General features: G+C 52.8%; 1 protein-coding gene across 3 annotated transcripts in view; it reads left to right on the top strand.

Moving 5' to 3' along the window:
- The first annotated feature begins 725 nt into the window (after positions 1 to 725).
- Flt4 (fms related receptor tyrosine kinase 4) overlaps positions 726 to 18077 on the top strand; it is a 45344-nt gene continuing 27992 nt past the window's right edge. For all 3 annotated transcript variants that reach the window (XM_074057485.1, XM_074057484.1, XM_074057486.1), the window contains exons 1-5: positions 726 to 831; positions 16466 to 16562; positions 17105 to 17349; positions 17600 to 17712; positions 17845 to 18007. In XM_074057485.1, the coding sequence (XP_073913586.1) occupies positions 774 to 831; positions 16466 to 16562; positions 17105 to 17349; positions 17600 to 17712; positions 17845 to 18007 (676 nt within the window). In that variant the 5' untranslated portion in view covers positions 726 to 773. The remainder of the gene's footprint in view (positions 832 to 16465; positions 16563 to 17104; positions 17350 to 17599; positions 17713 to 17844; positions 18008 to 18077) is intronic.

Below are 18077 nucleotides of genomic sequence, written 5' to 3'. Positions count from 1 at the left end.
TTTTAAATTGGAAAATTCTAGCGATCTGACTGAAAAGAGAAAGGAGGGTTTGCCAAGTCAGAAAGTAAAGTGTCACCTGATAAAAAAAAGGAGTTATGAATGAGCTCAGAGCAAAAATACTTGGAGAAGATCTAAAGCGGAGGCCAAACCTTCAGGGTTGGGGCGGGGGTGGGGTGGAATGTCATTTATTGGAAGTGCCGGGCTCAAGGGCACAGCCTCCATGGACACTATGGAGGTAGTAAGATCAAACCTGTTGAATGCTCCATAAAATTTAACATGCTGCTATTTAAAGTTGTACTTACTGCCTTTTTGATTACTCTAAACGTACTGTTTACTGATGGAAGAAAACTGCAGAAAATTACTCGCTGCCACATTTTATTCTTTGCCTGCGGCGCTCTTTTCCCTTCGCAGCGCACAAGGACGGTCAAGTGCATTACCTACATTCTTCGCCCTCCCACAGTGGCCCGGGAGCAGCTGGAGGGAGGGAGTTGACTTAGAACTGGACTCGCCCCCTAGATGGACGTCTGCTGGGCAGAGCGAGCACCCTTCTTATCTAGACTGGATGCTCCCTGGGAGGGCTGGGAGAAACTTGGAAGAGGGGAGAGGGGCGAGGGGCTGTCTAAGGCGACCATGGCCCGCCTCCCCCAGAGCCCCGCCCCTGCCCCGCCCCCAGCCCGCAGCCCGGCGGAGCCCGGCCCCGCCCGCGCCGCGCCTCTACACTTCCAGCCCCGAGCTGCGGCCGTGCAGGTCGGACCCGCGCGCAGCGGCCGGAGATGCAGCGGGGCACCGCGCTGTGCCTGCGCCTGTGGCTCTGCCTCGGACTCCTGGACGGTGAGTGCTGCGAGCCCGTTGCGTGTCCCAGGGCCTGACTGGTAGCTGAGGTGGTGGGGTTACGAGACGCGCCAGGAGCTAGTGGCGAGACCGCACCGACGGGGAACGGGAAGGGGACAGGGCAGCCCAAGAGCCTGGAGATGCGGACACCGGATGGAGCGCGGCGGGTTGGGGCCCGGGACCGCCGGGATGAGGAAAGAGCGGGCGGTGACTGCAGCCGGGTCAGGGACTGGGGTGGTAGGGCTGCGCCTTAGCGCCGAGATCGTCTTTTGGGTCCCAGACTTTGCGCCATCTTCAGTACAGCCTGTCCAGTCAGGCTGCATCCTTAGCCTGGATCCTTCGTGTCTTCACCCGCGAAGTCCAGGCGCTCAGCCACTAAGTCTTGTTGCGTGCGCACCGGGGATCATTCCTTCTGGCCCGTAGGCGACAATCCCCGCACTATCCCAGATTTGGGTGCGCACTTCCCGACGCCTCTTATCTGCGTTGGAAGTTTGTCCCAGGAGGCCCCCCAGAGGGCGCTTGGGATAGGCGTCCACCTTCTCCAGGCCAGGGACTGCTGGAGCTCGGACTCCAGACACTCCGCATCCCAGGGAAGAGCTGTCGAAGGTGACCGCGTGGGTGCAAGTTGGAACATAAGGCAAATCTTAAGACTGCAACTCGAGCCATCAGTGTCACAGAAGTGAAGGCGGGGACTCCAGGGATGTGAGAGTTCTGGGACAGGAACCTTGAAGGCCAACTAGGGAGCTTTCACCATAAGGTAGAGGCTGCCACAGAAGGTCTTAGGCAAAGGACTGGCAGGTTTAGGTTTGTATTGGCAATATGGTTCCGGTGGGGAGAGACCCAGACCTGAGTTGACGCTGTAGAGCTGAAGAGAATGAGTGTGGAGGAGGAAGAGGAGGAGGAGAAGGAGTGTGGAGGAGGAAGAGGAGGAGGAGGAGAAGGAGAAGGAGGAGAATCAGGAGTAAGGGGAAGATGAGCTGGGAGTCCACTCAAGATCCTGTATTCCTGGAAGTCAGGGGCAGACTGGGTGTCATGGAGCCCCCCTTGTTTGAGGGAGAAATGCTCCAAGTCGTGAAGGGAGAGATGGAAATTTTGTACTTTTGTACACCATAGAAATTGATTACAGGCTTTACACACGTCAGCCCTTTAATTCTCAGAGTATCAGACCTATTTTACACATAGGGAAGCCTAGACTGAGCCCAGGGTTCTCAGGAAGCAGATAGGAAGGGAAGAAGTCAATGCAGCTCTTTGGGATACCAGAGCCCAGTTCTTCCCTCTCCATCTGTCCCTCACAGGCTGACCACTAAGAACAGGAGAGGTGAGGGAGGTGTGGCCCAACCTGGACCATGGCTAGGAAACATAGTTGTCTGGGCCCAAGTAGGGCAGGTGTTATGGGAGGGTTGCCCCTTGACTTTTTCTTGCTCCCCTATAACCCAGTCCAGGGTCAGGTTCCCACAGGTGATCAGTGTGTGAATGTGGGGGGAATAGTGAATGGCACACCACTGTGGTTAGACAGCAGGGGTGGGGAGTGGGAGAGCTCCCCCTGCACGGGAGACATGTGACTGGCAGCTGGATGTAGGGCTGAGGCTCAGGAGAGAGGTTGGGCTGGTGACTGGAAAGGAAGCAGTGCAAAAGGCCCAGGAGGGGAATCCTGAGGAGGCCGGAGAGGAAGGGGGCTTCCAGGGAAACAGGAACAGCCTGCAGGTATGAGGGAAACTAGCAGAGGCCAGAGGGAGAGGGAGGTGGAGGAGTGAAGGGAGTGATGCTATCCCCTGCAGTAGGTGCTGGTGACTCTCACCAAGTCTGGCTGTGCAGGGGAGGAGAGGGTGTCAGCTGGAATGGGATGTCCCAGGCTGGACAAGGGTGTGGTGAGAGTTGAGATGCCAATGGAGACAGCTCCGCCCACTGCTGGGTGGAAGAGAATTCAGGAGCTCCCAGCCTAATGAGGGATGTTACATCGGAAACATAAATCCCTAAGTGCAGGGGCTGGGGGCTTGACTCAGTGGCTCAGTGGTAGAGCACTTGCCTAGCATGAAGGAGGCTCCATGCAGGAGGATTCAATCATCAGCTTCACAAAAAAAAAAAAAAAAAAAAAAGATCAGTCAAGATCAGAGAAGCCAGAATGGGAGGCAAGAGAGAAGCCTTGGGACCCTGATGCTGATTCCTCAAAGATGGTAGAAGCAGTCTTTTGTTCTAAGTCTAAGTCCCTGGGGTACGGCCTGGGCCCTCTCCCCCCGCCCCCCTGCAGTTCTGTTTCTCCACACATTGCAGTGGGCAGCCTGGTAAACACTGAGAGGCTGTGTGCTTGAGTTGGACTTCAAGATTCAATATCCTGGTCAGCAGTGTCTCTATGGAGTGAGAAGATGGCAGATGGCAGCCCCAAGAAACTTCATCTTTGAGATTCAGCCTAGAGAAAGGGTTTATACCTCTGGACACTGGGCAGAGAACTTGAGACGTGCTGGGGAATCAGGAGACAACTGGGCAGCTGAGTTGGCCTGACCTAGAGCAAGCTTGCCCTTGCCATAGTTCAAGACCCACATGGTCATCCCAGTTCTCTACTATCACTGATCCTCGGCCCTGACCCAGGCCTAGGGGAGTGGGAGCAGGACAGGGATGCAAGTCAGTGCTGTGTCAGTGCTAACAGGATGTAGGGGCTGAGCCCACCTTACTTGGTGGCTACCGACCTTCTGGCCCTTGTCTTGTGCGCTAATGTACATGCTGCCTATCCACCCATCATTCTTGAGACACGGAGCCAGTCCGCTGCAGGGACCCTGTTCCCTCCCCAGAGCACACTGACCCCTTGGCTAGGTTCAGGAGAGGGTGTCACAAGTAGACAGTCTGGAGAACCTCCCAGTGTGTCAGGGAGAAAGAGTGCAGTTCTGTTCAAGCCGCAAGCCACCGTGCCTGCTCAGGATCACCCAGAATAGGACGCTGCCCTATCCTGAAGGTGTTTCCTCAGTGCTAGACTAGTTGGAACACAGACATGGTATCAGGAATCAGTAGGCCAGATATGAAAGTGCTCAGTGATTCCCATGAGACTCAGCTGGTTTCTGTGGGCTACACAGAAGGGAGTGTCATTTCTAGCCCAGGGCTTCCTTCAGTGGTCTGCAGACTCCAGGAAAGGGAATTCCAAGCAGGGAAAAGATACACTCAAAGTCCCAGAGACAGGAATGTCCACATGGTATATGGGGACAAATAAGTGTTCAAATGAGGCTAGACGGGTGGCCAGGAGGTGGAACCAGTGGCTGGGAAGGCAAGGTAGAAGAGATGATGGGAACCAGCAGCAAACCAGCAGCAAGAGACAGCTGTCCAGGTGAGGCAGGAACCAGGGAACAGCAAGTGCATGGGCTCAGGAGATAAGGTCAATAATTGGAGATAGTAGGAAGAGAGGGAAAATGCCAGGTCTCAGGCTTAAGCAAACAGGGTAGATCATGGGATCACTTATTAGAAGTGGACCCAGGGAGAAGGAGCAAATGTGGAGAAGCACGAACTCCAGGTGGAGGCATCCAACGGGATTTTCCAGCAGACTCCAGTAAATGCAACTGGTCAGATAAGGAAGGGGAAAGTTGAAAGCACTTGAGTGCAAGAAGGGGATGAGGAATTCCATGGAAATTAAGTGAGGTCTTAGCATGAGGTGGGAAGTTCTTCTCGGTGTCTAGCTTACACCCCTCCTGCTTGTTGTTTGGGGATTTTTCTCCACCAGGTAGGTCTGTCTTCACCAGGCTCTGGCCTATGTTCCACAGCTTTTTGAGGTGCCCCTGGGAGCAGAGAGTGGACAGAGAGAGGAGTTCAAAGAACCTATCACACTCTCTGGATTGACTTCTGATAGAGAAGCAGCAGACATGCCCCATTTGGAGCCAGGGATTCCTGAGTTTCGATCCTTTTCAGACACTGGCTTCCTCTGGGATCTCAGCTTTCCGGTCAAGCCAAGGGGACAAGTCTGGAAGCAGGAAGGTGCGGGCATTCATTGCTGTGAGAGGCTCAGGGCGCCTGCCCTGTCCCTGTGGGCGGGGTGAACAGCAGGCACGCCTAGGCCCTGGCTCCTCTGCTCAGTCACCCCCACCTGCGTGTCCAGGCCTGGGCAGGAGCAGGTCTGGGTGGCAAGTGGGGGAGCCCCCGACACGTGTCCAGCAAGGTCAGCAGGGGTTCATGGGAAAGGACTTGTCGGCCACAGAAGAGGACATCCTGCCTGCGTTTCCCTCTTCCTGCAGCAGGAGCTGGTGGCCCCGATTTAGCAGCGCTGGGGGGCCACCTCTGAGCCAGCTGGGCTGTCTGATAACAAGGCTCGTGCTGCTGCCGGTGAGCAGAGCCCTGACCCCAGAGAGGCCAGGGCAACTGCCTGGCACAGCTGGCTGCACCACAGCTGCACTGTCCAGAATCTTCTGGGGTCCCCTCTACCCCTTAAACACCCCACGATGTACTCAGGCAACCCATGACTCCCAACCGGTCCATCTCCCACTCACCCTCCCAACCAGTCCAGACTTTGAGCATGTTCGTGACATTTACCTTCATACTGTCCCCAAGAAATAGCTAGCTCTAAAACAGATCTCAACCCTCAGTGCCCCAAAGATAGCATCAGTTTCTCAGGCTAATAGAAGAACAGGCTCTTCCTGCTGGAGTCCAAGGGCCGGAAGAACACTATACTGCCCCAAATGGAGGGGTCCACCAGGGAGGAAGGGGCTTCATTCCCACTCACTGGATTCCCCAAGAACACAAAATCCAGGCTTTCTGGGGGGTTTATCCTTAACCAACCCAGAGCACTATGCTTGAATTTCCTAAATTCTGCCACTGAAGATTCATTTGTACTAAGCTGTGCTTGTGCATACACGTGCATACACACACACACACACACACACACACACACGTCTAGCAGTGAGCCACACCTCAGTGTAAACCAGTTCATCGCATTGCTTCACACTAGACTTTGTGGCACAGGTGTCATTGTACCCATTTTGAAGATCAGGAAATTAAGGTCAGAGGGGTGAAATGGCAATGCCTAGCATGTCTCAAACTGTGGCATCGTTTTTCCTCCAGGTCTAGCTGTAGCCCAATGTGTCCACCTCAGTGCCTGGCATCTCCATTTTCCTGGGCACCACCTCCTTCACCTCTTCACCTGCCCAAACATTATGTATTGTTCTTTCTGTTCTTTGGGCGTCTGAAATCAGTCATGGGTTAATCACTCAACAAGTCCATGCTGGGAATGCCATAGTGAGAAGACAAATGAAATCTCTTGAGCTTGAACTAAGGAATTGTCAAGTGTGATAAGCCAAACTACAAGCAGCTGCAGGAAAATGCAGGAGTCCTGTGGAAGGAGCCTCAGTGTGTGACCCTGTGGTGGCAGCGCTGGGGACAAGACATCAGCATGGGGGAGGATATTGTCCCAAATAGATGACACGTGGAGGGCAGAGTCTCTAGGGCTAGAGGGTGACAGAAAGCCAACAGAGTGCTTAGATTCCACTCAGAAATCTATGTGGAAGGAGGGAGGCAGAGGATGTTTTAGGCAGGAGAGGGGCTTGTGTTCTAGCATGAAGTCAGACTGGACCAGTGGGGAGATACTGACTGGTGTGGTGTCCAGGGGAGATGCACTGAGGCTGACCAGACAGTGGGGTGGAAGGAGGGAAAATGGAGAGGAGTCAACCACAGCATGTCCAGAAGGGGCTCTCTGGCTAAAAGGTGCCCACTCCAAAGTGTCTGAACACTGAGAGCAAAGTGCTCTGTGAACCTGGCAGGAAGAGAAGAGGCAAGGGCCTGGGGATGGAAGCCATCCAGTCCTTGGTACCTTCGATCAACAGGCTTCTACGCAGTCTGCAAAGCCCATTTCAACTCTGAGAATAGGCACAATGTGGTGATCAGTTGGCTGTGGCAATGAGTGGGGTCAAGAAACCTGGTGAGATGACCATCACTCAAATGGCCAAACTAGGGAGAGGGAGAGCAGTGTTTCCAGTGCTGATGGAAGAAAGATGATTTGATCCTGTAAGGGCCTTTCCATTTCATAAATAATCATGTCCCCCAAAGGCAAATCCGTCACTAGCAATGTAATTTGGGGTAAGTTGACCTCTGTGTGCCTCAGTTTTCCCATCTGTATAATGGTAATGATTGCATCTGCCTTGGAGAATAGTAAAGGAGCCTAGGATGTACATGCCTGTAGGACTGTCCTGGCACATAGAAAGTGCTAAACACTCATTTGCTGTTATTATTGTAACAGGATATATCAGTATAAGCAGAATTTGGGGGTCAAAGTGTGTGAACATTTTTATTATTATTGCCTGAATGCCTGTTCCTCCACATCCTTGCCAACCCTGGGAAGTGTCGTGCTTTTCAGAATTTGCTCATTGGGTGAGTGGACACTTGTGTGCTCCCTGGCCCTATTTGTCCTCCAGTGTTAGATGTGGTCTGGGTTGTAGGCCCAGGTACGTAACCCAGATTCTGCCAAGAATGGGATACAGGGGAGCTGTCAGGGAGGGTGGAGGGAGCACAGGATGGGGTTGCAGCCCCTAGTATTTGCCACTGTCAAGAAGAGAGAATGTATCTGGTGAGCAAGGCAGGAACCTGAGTCTGGGCCTGTAACTCTGGGCCTTTTTCTATGTCCTCCTCAATCTCTACCATGATCCATCTGCTCCATCTCTCTGATTCTCTAAGTTACCCACACTCTGGCCTTTGCACATCACCATCTACTCCAGAGCAACCAGTACTTACCTTCAGGTCCAGTAAATTCCTATGCAGTCTACAAAGCCTATTTCAGTTCACATGAGCACCCTCCCTGACCTGTGTCCACACTCTGACCCCACACAGGGTCACAGTGAAATGCAGCACTGTAATAAGACAGGCACTCAGCTGGCAGGTGACAGCAAAGTTTTCAGTGTACCTGGGCCAGAGACAGTTTCTTCTGAACTCACAGTGGTTCTTTCTGTGTTATTATGGTTTTTGTGGTCTGTGGTTCCCAGCAATCCTAGAACAATCTGTATCTCACAGGGGGAAAACTGGGTCTTAAAGAGAGGAACCAAACTGTTCAAGGCCATACTGCTAGAGTATGGTATTGTTGGGTGCCAGCTGGACTCTGTGCACCCTGAGCATCCACTGGAAACATTCTCTCCTGCCCCTGTCACCTCAATCGTTCAGGTGAAAGGTGAAAGACTGGTGACCCTTTGACCCTGACCCCTGAGCTCTGGAAGCACAGGGGAGCTCTGGAAGCCTCCCTGCCAGGTGTCTGCTAGCCTGGCCCCAGGAGTGAAGAAGGAAGGTGGGACAGATCTCCCCACTCTGTCCAGCCCCAGGACCAATTCACTGTGACCTCCAAACCTCACCCAGCCAGCCGTCTCCCATCACCTCCCTCCATGGTTCATCTCAGTCTGCAGCTGCTGGCCTAGTCCCTAGCTAATGCCTTTGTCTTCCTAGGCATAGCTACCCAGGAAAGTGTACATCACACTACACTGGCAGGACTGGCACAGAGACCCCTGTCTTTTAAGTCACCCAGAGAGAGGAAAAAGAGGAGCCGGGCCCAATGTGGAGGAGACCCCCCAAAACTCCCAGATGATGTGATGTCATCCTGTGTCAGCCATGCTGGACTTGGGGACTGAACCACAGGCTGATGACATCCTAGCCCCAGGAGCCACTGGATGACACAGACCCTCCCTGTGCTGGGGGTCGAGGCCAGAATGGGGGTGCTGCTCCCAGCCTCAGGTGTCAGGGTAGGCTGCTCAGACCTGGGAGCAGGAGCTGCAGGTCTTTAGACATGGACAGTAGGGAGGACAGAGGACAAAGGCTGATCCCCAGCTGGGAGGTGGGCTAGTACCTGCTGTACTCATCAGGAGTACCAGGAGATGGAACCAAGCCCAGCATCAGTGGCTCACACCTATAATTCTTCCTGGGAGTCTACTTATGAGGCTGAGATCTGAAGGATCGAAGTTCCAGGCCATCCTGGGCCAAAAAAGAAAAACAAATTGTGAGACTCCCATCTCAATGGAAAAAAACTGGGCATGGTGGCATATGAATTTTGTCCAAGCTGTGGTGGGAAGCACAAAATAGTAAGATTGTGGTCCAGGCTGGCCTAGGCAAAGAGCAAGACACTATCTTAAAAATAGCCAAAGCAAAAAGGACTGGAGGAGTGGCCCCAGTAGTAGAACACCTTCCTAGCAAGCACCAAATCCTGAGTCCAAAACCCAGTACACAAAGTTGAGAGAGAGAGAGAGAGAGAGAGAGAGAGAGAGAGAAAAGAAGAAGAAGGAGGAGGAGGAGGAGGAGGAGGGGAGGAGGAGGAGGAGGAGGAGGAGGAGGAGGAGGAGGAGGAGGAAGAAGAAGAAGAAGAAGAAGAAGAAGAAGAAGAAGAAGAAGAAGAAGAAGAAGAAGAAGAAGAAGAAGAAGAAGAAGAAGAAGAAGAAAGGGGAAGAGGAGGAGAAAGAAGAGAAGGAGGAGGAGGAGGAGGAGGAGGAGGATTATGTTGCAGCCATCCAGGAAAGTAGGGGGACTGTTGGGATAGGCATAACCCTGAAGATCAGACCGAAGGCATGCATAGTTACACTTGGCAGAAAGAGACAGGAAAGGGGTCCTGAAGCTACAACACCCCTTTGGGTTCAGGGCTATTGGTAGCCAGCAAGGAGGCTGCCAGAGATCAGGGAGGGAGGGAGGCCAGTGCTCAGGGTGGTGATGGGAGAGAAGGAGAAAGAGGTGTTAGGGTGAGGATGGGGAGGAACTGCAAAGATGCTCCAGCTGACTTCTTGCTCTCTCGGGTTCCCGTGGCCCCTGTGCTGGGACCTGCTCTTGGTCATTCCCTGGTGACTTAGTGATAAAAAGGCCCAAGACCTTCTATCCTATGGATGCCCCGGTATAACCCTGAGGCACATTCACAAAGAAGACACCTGTCCCCTCCCTCTGTTCCAAACCTGCTTGTCCCATGTCCATTGCTATGTACGGAATTCGTATTTTCTCAGCTAATTCTTTCTCGGCCCACCTGGATAGGGCTCGGGGACACCCCAAGCCCAGGGACGTTATGTATGAAAGTAAGCCCAACTCTCTAGAAATAGTTCTTCCTGTGTTTGGATGGGTTTTGCCTCCATTTCTCAAGAAAGGTCCTTCTGATAAATGGTTTAAAGAGCTTTGCCCACAGTCAACCAGGCCATGGAGTTAAATAGAGGACCAGGCCCCTGTAACAGGTATGGGAAGACTGTGAGCTCAGGGGCCTGTATTGCTTCCTACATGAATTTTTGATTGCTGGGGATCTCTGAGACTTGGGTGGTTGGGGAGCTTAGAGGAGGGGTTGTACCACATTGTGATTTAAGGATCTCTGCCCATTGCTTTTGGCAAACAGCCTGGCCACAGGACAGGGATGAGCCTAGACTCAGTTGGACCTGGGCCACCGTACAGTTGCTGGGCTACCCACTGCTAGGAGACTTGCAGCCTTAGTTTTCTCATTTGTTGATTGGACTCATTATTCCTTCCTCCCTCCCAGGATGTTGTGAAGACCAAATGAGACAGTAACAGCCAAGCTAGCTGCCCACTGCCTAGCACCTAACCCACCACTAGACTTCTCTCCCCACACTGCCTGACCCTCAACAGGGGTGCTGGTGCTGCCCCAGGGGAGACTACAGGGCCCCTCTGCCATATACTGCTCATGAGCAGTCCTCCTTGACTAAGACTGACACCAGAGTCCCCATGGCCCAAGGTCAGAGGGTGTCTCAGGGCTGCTGACAGCACAGAGAAGAGGAGGTGTGCACTCTGGCCTTGCTGACCTCGGCCCGGCGCCTGTCCTGACAACTTTGCTGCAGGCTTGGGGGCCAGAGCCCTACTGGCCAGGGGAAGGAAGAAGCCAGTTCCTGGGCCAGGAACAGGAAGGCAGGGGGAGCGCGGCAGAGGCCAGGATGACAGCGCTTCCTGCTGCGGGAAGGGAAGGACAGCAGAGACAGACAACAGCCAAGCAGGAAGGATGCGCCTGCCTTCTTCAGGGCTGCAGGTGGGGGCTGGGCAGTCGTGAAGCTTCTGGACATGGCAGCCCTCGGCCCCAAATCTGCCCAGCTGCTGAACAGTCTGAGCTTTATACAGTCGTCAGGGAACCTGTCCTTCAAAACTGCAAATACTTTTTCCAAAGAGGCAACTCAAAGGGAAACCTCACAGATCTGTTTAGCCATCTGCCTGTCTATCTATCCATCCATCCATCCATCCATCCATCCATCCATCTATCTATCCAAAAATCTGTCCTTCAATGCATCCACCAGTCCACTCATCTATCTACCTTTCCATCCACCCATCCATCCATGTGTGTGTCCATCTGTCTACCCATCCAGCTTTCCTTCCATCTACCTATCCATCCAACCACCCCTCCATTTGTCCATCCAGTTAGTCACTCAACAATATTTATTTAGCCTCTGTTCTTTGTTAGGTGTTAGGCTAGGCATGGGGGCAGGATAGAAAAGAGAACTCTCTTGGTTCTTGCCCCATGGAAACTTATTGCCAACATGGGAAAACATAACTTAGACAAACAAGCAAATAAATAATTACAAATTGTGACCAGAAGGATAAAACTGAGATGGATCCTAAAAAGGGTGAGCAGAGATGAGAAGCAGCTGACTGTGCACAGCAGAGGAGAGAAAGCATATCAGGAAGTTAGGTGCAAAGGCCCTGAGGTGAGATGGAACATGACATGTTTCAGAGCAATGTGAAGGCATGGTGGTTGGAAGATGTGAACATGACTTAAGAATAAACTATGGTGGTATGCAGAGCTGGGCAGAAGTCAGGCCTCAGTCAGGAGTTTAGATTTTCCTGGAAGTGCAGAGGGAAGTCACAGACAGAATTTAAGCATGAATGTGATATGACCCCTTTGTGTTTTTAAAATATCACTAACAGGAGAAGACAAAAGCAGGCCCAAGAGGCCACTTTCAGACAAAGACAGCTGAAAGGCCTCCAGCAAGAAAGTAGGGGCCTGCTGTGGGATGCATCCAGCCTACCAGGCTTTATGGTAGATGGACAAGCTGGGGAGGGCTAGGTGATCTTCATTCAGAGAGATGGCAACTATCAAGGGAGGAGCAGAGAGTGGAGGGCAAGGAGGAAGTCTAAGTCTAGACTTTGGCATCAGGAACAGGGGACTTGGGGTGTCTGAGGGGTGTCTAACTCCACTGGACAGCTAGATACCTCAGGCTGAGTTGAGAGAAGTGGTATAGGTCAGAGATAGAGATTTTAGAGGTATGTGGACCCTTGGGAGGGAAGGTGGTAGGAAAGAGAGAATGAGGAGCAGCAGGAATTAGTGTTAAGATGGTAAGAAGGAAGCTGAGGGGAGAGTGAGCCAGCAGGAGTAAGGGACAGCTCTGCTCCCTGCCCTTGAGTGCTCACTGGATCCTGTGGCATGGGAGTCACCAGAGGTCTTGGTCAGTGACACTATGAAGTGGGAGTATATCCTATGGATGGAAAAAAGAGAATGTGAAGGGAGGAGAACAACAAGCAAAATGAGCACAGCTTTGGCTACCAAGGAAAATAAAGAAATGGGGCAATGGCCATAAGGGGGTAGGAAGCCAAGGAATTGTTTTGTTTTGTTGTGAAGATGGGAGATAATCCCATAGAAAAAGATTGGTGATCAGAAGAGAAAGGAATTATCTGTGGGAATCGGGTCTAGAGGGTTGGGATCCTGAGCAGGTTGGAGAATTTGTTTGGGGAACAGGAATGCCAGAGGGTTTCTAAGGCCCTGACAGGTGGTATGGGGTTCCAATGATGTGCTTCTGTCTGGTGCTTTGCTTTGTGAATGCTGAGGAAGGAGTGGACATTACTGAAAGCCTGTTAACAGGAAAACAAAAGAGACACAGCCAGTGTGGGGGGCTTTGTGCTGCAGTATTGAACGTCTTGAGGACACAGCAGTGGTGTGGGGTTGAAATGGAGGCTGAGAGATAAGGGGACAATCAGAGTGATGTACTATGATTTGCCACTGCACCAGGATGGGGGCTTCTGATGAGGCTGAAGGATTTAGCAGAGGTAGAAGAAGACACCTGGACAAGAAGGAAAGAGGAGGGGACAGAGGGGGAAACACAGGAAGATAAGCATTCAGTGATGGCATGGTTTCTGGTGATGACCATGTTTAGGGTGTGCCCCTGGAAGCCAGTGGCTGAGGGGGGAGGGAGGGGAAGATCTCAAAGGTGAGGGTGCTAGTGAGTCATCCATGTGGATGTTGAAGTCATGGAGAATTGTGTGAGTTGGGGTGGGGAAGAGGATGGTGAGCCTGGTGCTACGGTCAGTAGAGAATGAGGGGAAGTGATTTGGAGAGAAGCTGATGACAGATTTAGTGGAGAGAGGGTAGTGCCATCAAAAGCATGAGCCTCCAAGGGGTTGCCATAGGGAGGCCAAAGGAGTTCTCCATCTGGTACGGAGTGGAGAGCAGTAACCAGCCCTGGGGAACTGGTGTGCTCAGAAAGCCAGGTTTTACATGAAACAGGAGGGAACGGGATGGATGGTCCTATTTACCACAGTGATGTGGATGCATTCTTTGGTGGTACAAGTATATCCACCTGATAGGGAGAAATCTCCTATTGGTTCTCTTTCCCCCATCCATCCACCTATTCATCTTCTATTTACCTATTCATCCATCCATCCATCTATTCGTCTAAGGCTAATCATTTGCTTATCCTTTTTTCATTTATCATCCATCCAATCATCCTTACATCCATGCCCTGAATCTTTGTTGCACATCTCCTGTTTTAGGCTTAGGTAGATGAAAACCACAATTGAATCTAATTAGTGTTTTAACAACGGGAACCCCAAGGAGGAGGAGGTGGAGTCCTGCCTGAATGATGATGACTACTCCACAGGGAAGGGACAAGTGAACTAAACCCTAAAGAGAGATCTGCAGGAGGAAAGGAAATGGGAATGCCCCAGGCTGGAGCAGGGATGAGCAAAGCAAAAGTTTCCAAATAGGGAAAATCTTATCATTTTGGGAGTGTGGTCAGAGGGCCTGTGCCCCTCAGTGGCTGAATGGAAGATAGAGTGGCCAGAAGGTGTCTGCTTATCTCTTGTATCTCAGAAGCAAAGGGCAGTCACAAAGGAAGCTTGGCTGACAATTGCCAGCTCTGTAGCTGGTAATTGCTCGGGGTGTGCACATATGTGTATTACAGAGGAGTCGCAGCCTCCCTGGGGCCCAGCATGGAACCCTAGACCTCACTGTGGCCATGTCCTTTCTTCAACATTGAGGGCACATGTGGGACTGGGGCAAATAGGCACTTCTTAGCTATTGAAACCCTTTTCATGTGCCCATGTGCTGTCCTCAGGCTTGACCTCCAACTGGGTCCAGAGGACAGTTCTCTCACCTGCATAGGTTCAGACCCATACCTGTTGTCTGCTTCCTCTTCTGTAGTTCAGAGGTTGCCCAGACATTTGCCCAGCTGTCTGCCTGGCATGACCTTATTCATTTTTCACTGCCTGGAAAAAATCTGTCCTCTCCTTTGAAGCCCACTCCTGGGGATTCCTTCCTGGCCCCTCACTGCCCTGGGAAAAAGTCTTCTCTGGGGCTACCCTGCCTTGGTATGAACAGGCTCCCCTGTGGAGGTGCTCAGCAGGGAGCTGATAAGTAGTGCCCAGGCCCTGCTAACATGGATGGGAGAGCTGGACACCAACCCGGGGTGGAAGCTATAAAGCCCAGGGCTGTCTCCCACTTTGGGGTCCCAGAACAATGTGGGCCCTGGGGCCAGGGATGCTGAGTTCAGGAGAAGAAAAGACTTGGCAGCAGTCATAGCAGCTAGCCAAGCAAGGGGTTGCCTTATTAAGGCAGCATCCCAGTCTAGCTGGAGGGCCTCAGTTTCCCCATCTGCATAGTAGGTGCTTGATAAGGGCTTTCCAACTCTGACATATGGTGCAGTGGTGCCTAGAATGGTTTGGCTAGGTGGTAGAGGGATGGTGGAAGATAAATAATTGCAAATTGTGATCAGAAGGGAGAGGCTCATGGGCAGACTGGAGGCTGTGTTATCTTATCTGCATTATGCTTAAATGAAGACATGAGGTGTTACCACTTGAGTCAGATGGCTTGGGGTGTGGGTATATAAAACCATCTGTGAGGAGACCCCACCCTATTAGCTGCAAGGCAGGACCTTGGGGTGCCAGGAGCTGCCTGAAGCATAAAACAGTGGAGCAAACTACCACTCTGAGTGGGGCACCGGAGGCCCACGCCTGTAATCCTAGCTACTCAGGAGGCACAGGTCAGGAGGATCATGGTTCAAACCCAGACCAGGCAAATAGTTTGTGTGACCCTATTTCAGAAATACCCAACACACACACACGTGCACACACACACACACACACACACACACACAGGCTGGTGGAGTGGCTCAAGTGGTAGAGCACCTGCCTAGCAAGCAGGAGGCCTAAGTTCAAACCCCAGTACCACAAAAAAAAAAAAAAAACTACCACTCTGAACCCTGAGGGCCTGTGGGACTGGAAAAGACTTGGGGCAAGAGAGTGAGCTATGCTCTGCACAGGAGGACGGGGACTTGAGGGCAAGGACAGGACACAGCCCTGGGCCTCCAGCCACACAGTCCTCCCTTCCTGTTGTCTCAGGATGGTCCTGGCAGGATGCATCTGCCAGAGTTCAGGTCCGACCTCCCCCAGGGTCTGCTCCCACCCCCACCGGGATCGCACCATCTCCTTGTGCATGTATGTGCACACAAGAGCATGGCAGATACACAAACATGCATGCTCGTGTGCATGTACAGAACACTCATACAAAGTGTTCTGTACAAGACACAGATTCATACCCAGGCATACAGACAGCATGGCAGAGATACACAAACATGCATGCTCATGTGCGTGTACAGAACACTCATACAAAGTGTTCTGTACAAGACACAGATTCATACCCAGGCATACAGACACTAAAAGACATACACACCTCTCAACACATGCACGCAAACACACACACACCATTCCATTGGGGAAAGGACAGTGGCACTAAGCTACTTAAACAGGAAGGCTGGGAATCCCATAAGGAAAAGGGGCTTGGTCATAACCTGTCTTAAAGGTGGGTGTTTAACCAGGTAAAGCAAGTTTATTTGTGAGTCTGAGAAGGGGCTCCTTGGGAAGGACTGAGAGTGTTGAGGGAAGGCCTGGGCAGGAAGAGCCTAGAGGCAGCTGGAGCAGCCAGGGAGAGCCTGTGCAGGTAGAGAGAAGCTGGTGGTGAGAAGCTGGTGGCACCAAGAAACAGCTATGAGTTGGACTCCCTGGGACCTGGGAGGGGGTGAAGTTATACAGTAGGCAGGGAGGCTGAGCCCTGGGTATGTCTGGGGAGGGTCTGGGATGTGCAGGACCCCCTCATAAGCAGTGGGTGTATGTCCGGAGTTTAGGAGAGAGAGAGCTACAGGCAGAGCCTCCCCCAGTGTAGGACAAGGTCTGTAATCTCTTCCTTCTTCACCTTGGCAGCTCAGTTCATTCAGTCAGAGGTCTGTGGCAGGGGGCGGGGCTCTGGTGGGAATAGATGGCCACGGCCAGGGCAGAGGTCAGCCTGCAGTTGTCTTGGGGCCTTACTACTCAGAGTGCACATGAGGAGACTAAGCTGTGCCAATTGAGAGCCACCAGCTGCCTCTGCCCTGGAGGGGGTCCTAGAGGACCCAAAAGTGCTGTATCAGTTGTCCTGTGAACTCACCACCCAGCACGATGTATCTGTCTCCCACCCCAGGCCTGGTGAGTGGCTACTCCATGACCCCCCCGACTCTGAACATCACAGAGGACGAATACGTCATTGACACCAGTGACAATCTATCCATCTCCTGCAGGTACTGGGTCCCTCCCCTATGGCAGTCAAATGAGGCTGCAGAAAGTCAAGGCGGGTGGTGCTGGTTGAGGATCCAGAAAGCAGAAACTCCCCAGGGCAGAGAGACCTCAAAGCTGAGTGGGGTTCGCAGGATATGGGTGCCTGGAGGCCCTGCAGGTATAAGCACCTTGCACTCAGCTAGCTTCACCCATACCCTCCCCCAGATCACCTGCATCTAGTCCTAGCCACCCTTCACTGGACCCAAGCCCACCCACTCTGCTCCCAAGGCCAAAACAGCCCCAACTGTAATCCAAGGCCCACGTTTCTTTATAGCCCAGTCTTTCACACTCAGAGCCCTGGGAGCCAGGCAGACACTCCAGGGGGCTCAGGGAGTGCCCTGCCCTAGACTAATCTATGGTGTGCCCAAACCCTGGGTAGTCCTATCCTCACAGTGAGATAAGCAATGGACAAGGCTCTTGATTCTTGAGGGAGGCTTTTCAGAGATTGCCCCCTGAGCTACAGCTGAGATAGGGATCCCTCCTGACCTTTCCCACTCTCTATCAGGGGGCAGCACCCCCTCGAGTGGACCTGGCCAGGGGCTCAGGAAGCACCAGCCACCGGGGGAAAGGACGGTGAGGACACAGGTATTGTGCGAGACTGCGAGGGCACGGACACCAGGCCCTACTGCAAGGTGCTGGTGCTAGGTGAGGCCCACGCCAACAACACTGGCAGCTACCATTGCTACTACAAGTATATCAAGGCCCGCATCGAGGGAACCACAGCTGCCAGCACCTATGTTTTTGTGAGAGGTGAGGCCTCAGGACTGGTGAGGAAGGCTAGGCTTGGGCAGGGGCCTGGAGGGAGTGATTGGTGCCTATGTCCCACCTCCAGCTAACCCCAGGCTGGCAGGAGGGGAGAAGGAAACCTCACCCAGCTCCAGGCAGCAGTAGGCAGCTGGAACAGCACTGCTCAGCCCCATAGGGCTGCCCTACTGTCCCCCAATCCTGGTCAGAGATTCCTGAGTCCTCACCTTCCCCAACTCCTACTCCCTCTCCTCAGACTATGAGCAGCCGTTCATCAACAAACCGGACACACTCCTGGTCAACAGGAAGGACTCCATGTGGGTGCCCTGCCTGGTGTCCATTCCTGGCCTCAACGTCACACTGCGCTCGGTACAATTCCCATACCCATCCCCACCCCAGGATCAGACCCTCCCCTGTGCAGTCCCTGGGAAAGATGGCTGCTGCTCTGGCCAGGAGGAAGAGGGTAGCCAGGCACTGACAGTCAATGTGTCATCTCTCCAGCAAAGCTCAGTGCTGCAGCCCGATGGGCAGGAGGTGGTGTGGGATGACCGCCGGGGCATGCGAGTGCCCACGCCTCTGCTGCGTGATGCCCTGTACCTACAGTGTGAGACCACCTGGGGTGACCACGACTTCCTGTCAAACCCTTTCGTTGTGCACATCACAGGTAGGGACATACACTGTTCCTCACCCAGTCACCGCTTCTTGTGTGCTGAGGTGGAACTCAGCAGATGCCC

The sequence above is a fragment of the Castor canadensis genome, chromosome 16 (assembly GCF_047511655.1).
Source record: "Castor canadensis chromosome 16, mCasCan1.hap1v2, whole genome shotgun sequence".
In the NCBI taxonomy this organism is placed as follows: Eukaryota; Metazoa; Chordata; class Mammalia; order Rodentia; family Castoridae; genus Castor; species Castor canadensis.
This window is presented reverse-complemented; position numbering and strand designations above follow the sequence as displayed.